This window comes from Quercus robur, chromosome 12 (genome assembly GCF_932294415.1).
Source record: "Quercus robur chromosome 12, dhQueRobu3.1, whole genome shotgun sequence".
Taxonomy (NCBI): Eukaryota; Viridiplantae; Streptophyta; class Magnoliopsida; order Fagales; family Fagaceae; genus Quercus; species Quercus robur.
Window position 1 is genome coordinate 18,693,858 of NC_065545.1, and position 6,066 is coordinate 18,699,923.

Consider the following 6,066-nt stretch of genomic DNA (forward strand, 5'->3'; position numbering starts at 1 on the left):
GCGGCTACTGTTCATGTATAGTACATGAACAGTAGCCGCTTGTTGGGGAAAACACGTGAAAAAAAAAAAAAAAAAAAAAAAAAAAACGCAGGAAACTATAAATGCACGAAACGCAACTTGTATCCAAACTCCACCTATATCTCTACAAAGATGTGCTTAGACATTCTCTGCTCGTCCTTTCTTTTTTTTTTTTTTGAGAGAAACCACCCCAAGAATAGGGGGGAGCAATTCATTCAAGGGAAATCAGAACAATATACAGCAGATAAGTCCGGAGGAACATCCTCCATCCAGACTTAATAATCAGAAAAATTACAAGCCATACGAGCCAAACCATGCGCAACTCTATTCCCTTGTCTGCGAGTGTGGCAGAAAGACACCTGTTGAAAGGATTTGGATAGAAGATTAATGTCATTCAAAATGTGACCAAAGCTTGAGGACATAAGTTCTCCCTTATTAATGGCTTTGATGATGATCTTCGAGTCACCTTCAAAGATTACCTTGGAAAAGTTCAGATCCTTTGCCAGGCAGATTGCACTGCGCGCTGCCAACACTTCCACTGTCTCTACAGAAGTAGGCAGGGGAATAGAATGTGTATAGGCAGCCATAACTAGACCTTGGTCGTTCCGGATAATGGCTCCCAAACCAGCAAGGCCTTTGGATGAGAAAGTGGCATCGTCAAAGTTAACCTTCATCCAACCCGGAGGAGGAGGAGACCATTTAGCTGGTTTGAATGTGGGAGGAGCACGGTGGGGAGTGGAGGAAGCAAGTTGGAATTCCTGAAGGTTTTCAAGGGCCGTTGAGCTGATTTTCTCAATTGGAAGAACCTTATCACCCACACGGATCTGATTCCTTCGCGCCCAAATTAGTGCTACTGTCATGGCAAATAAATCCGATAGGTTATTATGATCCTGGCTTAGCTGAATGACATCCAGCAAAGAAGAGCAATTCACGGCAAGCTTTGTTAACCATCTAAAATGGACCTGCCACATCGGATACAGACAGGAGCAGGACCAAAGAGCATGGAAAGATGTTTCTTTTTCGCGGAAGCAGTGTGGGCAGGAGTCATCAGTCAGAATTTTCCTTTTCCTTAGGTTCACTCTGGTGGGTAGGGCCTCCATACCAGCTCTCCATAAGAGAGATTTAACTCTATTTGGAATTTTAAGTTTCCAAATACCTTTCCAAACTTTTTTAGACAGCGACAAGTCAGAGGAAGACGGCTCGTCATTCATTTCACACTCCAGTAGCAATTTATACCCGGATTTGACGGAGTAAAGCCCATTAGAGTTCCTAGGCCAAAATAGCACATCCTCACAGCTATCTAGGCTTAAAGGGATGGCTTTGATCAGAGAGGCTTCATGAGGCAAGAAGGAGGAGTCAATCACATATTCACGCCAGCAGCATTTATCATGGTCAATCAAAACTGAAACTTTAGCATCATAACCAAGAGGGCTGTAGGAGGAGATTACCTTTTGAGGCCGAGGGGTTGGAAGCCAGACATCATGGAAAATATGAATAGAGTCACCATTGCCCACTCTCCATTGAAGGCCTTTTTTAATCACATCCCTGCCCTTCAAGATACTTTTCCAGGCAAAGGAACCGTTACCTTCTTTGGCCTCGAGAATGGAACCGTTTGGGAAGAACTTTTTTTTGAAAAACCGGTGGAAGAGAGAGTCATTGTTGTCCAGCAGCCGCCAGACCTGTTTAGCAAGCATAGCTTCGTTGAATTTTTGAAGCTCTTTGAAACCCATGCCTCCAAGGTCTTTTGGCTTACAAAGAGCACTCCATTTGGTCCAGTGAATTTTCCTTTGATTCCCCCGCTGCCCCCACCGGAATTTCCTAATCAAGGACTCAATCTCCTCGCAAAGGGTAGTTGGGATTTTGAAGCAACTCATCGCAAAGGTTGGAATTGCCTGGATGACTGCCTTAAGGAGAATTTCTCGCCCCGCTTGGGATAGCAACTGCTCCTTCCAACCTTGGAGCTTAGCTAAAATCTTCTCTTTAATGAACCTCAAGCTTGCTTTTTTGTGTTTTCCAACTAAGGATGGGAGGCCGAGATATTTCTCATGGTTTTTGACCTCTTGAACTCCTAAGAATTCCTTGATTTGGTTGAGAATAATTGGAGGGGTGGACTTGCTGAAAAAAAGCCCAGTTTTGTTCCGGTTGAGCTTCTGCCCTGAGGCTTTCTCATCGACATTCAGTACGTTTTGGACGTTCTGGCATTCAGTGATAGAGGCTTTGCAGAAAACCATGCTATCGTCCGCAAAAAATAGATGTGTTAATCTCGGGCCCTTCTTGCAAATGGAAACCCCTCGGATATGACCCTCCTCCGCCTCTTTATTTAATAATCCATGAAGCCCTTCTGAGCATATAAGACACAGGTAAGGAGACAGTGGGTCTCCTTGCCTAAGACCACGAGAAGGGAGAAAAATGTCCGAAGGATCGCCATTGACTAGAATGGAATAGCTGACCGTAGTGATACATTCCATAATAAGGGCAATCCACCTTATAACAAAGCCCATTTGCTTCATCATTCCCTCAAGAAAAACCCATTCCACGCGGTCGTAGGCCTTGCTCATATCCAACTTGAGAGCCATAAAGCCCGATTTTCCCTTTTGGTGGTTCTTCATGTAATGTAAGGTTTCGAATGCCATGAGGATATTGTCCGTAATAAGTCTCCCTGATTGAAAAGCACTCTGGTTTTCCGAAATCACTGCTGGAAGCACTGCCTTTAATCTATTTGCCAGGACTTTTGATACAAGTTTGTAAACAACATTACATAAACTAATTGGCCTAAATTCAGTAATAAATTCAAGAGATTTAACTTTAGGAATTAGAGTAATGTTGGTATGATTTATCTCAGTCGGAATTTTACAATTATTTAGGCAGTCAAGAACAGCAGAAGACACATCATTATCAAAAAGATTCCAGAAAGAGTGATAGAAGAGAGGCGGCATACCGTCGGGACCTGGGGCCGTAATGGGTTCCATCTGGTTAAGAGCTGCAGCAACTTCCTCCTTAGTGTACGGCTTGAGGAGTTGCTCATTCATCTCTAGAGTAACAGAGGGCTTGACAACCTCAAAGATTTTTGAAAGTTCTGTAGGGTGAGATGTTGTAAATAAGGAACGGAAGTAGCCCACTGCTATTTCTTTGATTTGCCTATCCTCTGTGCACCATGCATTGACTGAATTCCTAAGTCCGAAAATTTTGTTTCGATGAAACCTGTGGCAAGCCTTACTATGAAAATATCCCGTATTTCGGTCACCACACTTCAGAAACAGGGCACGCGCTCGTTGCTCCCACATTAGGCTCTCTTTATCCAAAAGCCCATTCAATTCGGATTTCAAATTCTTAACCACAGCATAATCCGCCTCCCCCTTCGCCACTGCCACCTCAGCTTTGTACAGCAATTTCCCTTTTTTTTCAATTTGCTTCTTGATGCAGCCGAAGGAGTTTTTACTCCAAACAGCAAGCTTTTCCCCACACTTTTTTATTTTCCCAGCAACCAACGGCATGGTAGCGGTCCCTGAATTTGAGCCCTAAGCAGACACTACCGTTTTGCTACATCCATTGTCTTTGAGCCACATTTGCTCGAATTTAAACGGACGATTTGGGCAAGGGACAATTCCATCAAATTTAATTACAATGGCTTTATGATCTGAAGAGTGAGTATTAAGGTGTCTAACCTTTGTGCCTGGGTAAAGGGCGAACCAACCATTTGTTGCAATTGCTCTGTCCAGCCGCTCAAGAACCAAACCCCCAGCTCTTTTGCCTTTCCATGTAAATTTGTCTCCAACAAAACCAAGATCCATGAATCCGCATTCATCAAGGACATCCCTGAACGCCGACATGAGAGACTCCTGCCTAGGACTGAGGCCAAGTTTTTCATGAGACCATAGGATCTCATTAAAATCCCCTGCGCACAACCAAGGGAGGGAAGAACGCCGGTGAAGATCGCGGAGCAAGGACCACGTCTCGTGCTTTCTTTCCGCGTCGGCAAAGCCGTATACACCAGAAAATCTCCATTGGCCGTTGTCTGCGTCACCCACAATGGCATCGATGTGGTTTGGGGAGGATGAAACCACATCAATGCAAGCAGAGTTCTTCCAAAACAGAGCCAAACAACCAGACTTACCCGCACTTGGACTGATCCAACAATGATCAAATTTCAGGTCGGAACACAACTTTCTTAGCCTAGCTTCAGCTGACCACGTCTCGGCAAGGAACATGGCAGCGGGGTCTTGTGCGCGAGTGACTACCTCGAGCTCTCGGACTGTGCGTCGGTTCCCAAGCCCACGCACGTTCCAGCAAACCCAATTCATTGAGCTCGGCGGGACTGAGGTTCAGCCGCCGCCGTTGGGAGAGGAGTTTCATTTTGCTTTGCGCCATCTAGAGCTCTGCGTTTGGAAGGGAGAGGGAAGATGTGTGAATCAGAGGAATTTCGTTTGCCTAAGGAAGTGTCCAGAGGATGACTATCACCAAACTGAGTTGGTCTTAATACACAGATCCACTTTCCACCTGCTTGGGCTTGTTTCTGAATTAGGCCAGGATCCATGTTAGTTAAGTCATTAAAAGGGATGGGCTTATTGGGCCGAGTGACTAACCTTTTATTTAATGGGCCGAAGTGTTGATCTGGAAGATAAGTGGAGTCCAGAGTAGGGGCGGGTTGATCGGCATTTGAATTTTGAAATTCTATCGCCTCACTGTCAAATCGACTGAGGTCCCTGTCAATGTCTCGGATTAGGTCCTCAAAACCCGGCTGGATTGGAGGATTTTGTGGGTGATCCTCCGATGTACTTTCCGTTCCCTCTGGTGATATTGTGTCCAGAGTATCGGAGCACACCTTGAGAGACTCGGTTGGTTTAGCGACATGGGAGGATGGTTTTGGGGTGGACGTCAATGGAGGTTGAGGAAGGGGGGAGGACTGGTGCTGATTGGCTTTGTCGTTGGACTTCTTCGTAAAGAAGCCAGGAACCGAAACCACCTTTTTCCTGGAGACAAGAAAGGGAGGGGCACGAAGCCATGGACCGAATTGTTGGTCCTCTGTTTTAAGAGTACCTTCGATGTCCATCCAAACCTCGCAGTCTCTGTCGACGTGCAAAAGGCAGTCGCACCAATAACAGAGATTGGCCAGTCTTTCGTATTTAAACGACACCCATTGTGCTTTACCATCCTCTAAGGTAATAAGTCTTCCCCGGCATAGAGGTTGAGCGATATCGACCCGGACTCTTACTCTGATGAAACTACCTCCATCACAGTCTGGCGCATCTTCCGGGTGGAGGATGGTACCGATAGCTTCACAAATTTGTTCTGCAACTACTTTATTCCTGAACCGGATGGGAATGTCATATACTTGCACCCAAAAAGCGACCAAGGATTGATCGGATGATAGCACTGTGGCATCTTTGTCGTATCGGGTTATAACCATAGCATGTTTGTCAAAGCTCGAAGGTTCCGCTGCTATTATTCGATCCACATCGGCCTTGTTGTCAAAAGAGAAGAGAACAACATGGTCTTCGATGTGTTTTATCTTGAACCCAGATTTTGTTCTCCAGAGGGGGGTGAAGGTGTTAGCTATGGCGTCCAAATTGAGAGGACGTTTGGTGAGGAATTTAGCTGCTATAGCGTGTACTGAGCTAGCTTGTTCTTTCTTCAAGCATAAGCCGGAACCTTCCCTTTCTGAAAGGGATAAGGATTTCCAGTGTTTGGTTAGAGCTTCCATTTTAGAGAGGAAGGTATTCGAGTCCCAGTGTTTCCCAAGTTCCCTGAAAAAAAAAACCCACTAGCCTTGCACTAAACTTGTTAGAGCAAGGGACTAAAGACTCCTTCCAATGAAGGGACGACAATGCCACGGCCTAACAGAAGTTTCCAGAGAACCCTTGCTAGAGACGCTCTGCTCGTCCTTTCATATGCTCAAACCCTCCCCCCTCCCTCTCTAGGCTCTAAGCACTAGGCACTACCGCACTAGGCACTAGGCTTCTAGCTTCTCTTATTGTTTTTGGAATTAGCTTCCGGTGCACTGTGTGTTTATTTAACATCAAATTTAACGTGTGATGGGCATTGTGTTAA

At 45.5% G+C, this 6,066-nt stretch overlaps 2 protein-coding genes across 2 annotated transcripts; both read right to left on the reverse strand.

Moving 5' to 3' along the window:
• Positions 1 to 3,536: 3,536 nt before the first annotated feature.
• On the reverse strand, positions 3,537 to 4,319 carry LOC126708231 (uncharacterized). The gene has a single exon (XM_050408033.1). The coding sequence runs from the start codon at positions 4,317 to 4,319 to the stop codon at positions 3,537 to 3,539; it is 783 nt and encodes a 260-aa protein (XP_050263990.1).
• LOC126708232 (uncharacterized) lies at positions 4,316 to 5,719 on the reverse strand. The gene has a single exon (XM_050408034.1). The coding sequence runs from the start codon at positions 5,717 to 5,719 to the stop codon at positions 4,316 to 4,318; it is 1,404 nt and encodes a 467-aa protein (XP_050263991.1).
• Positions 5,720 to 6,066: the final 347 nt, after the last annotated feature.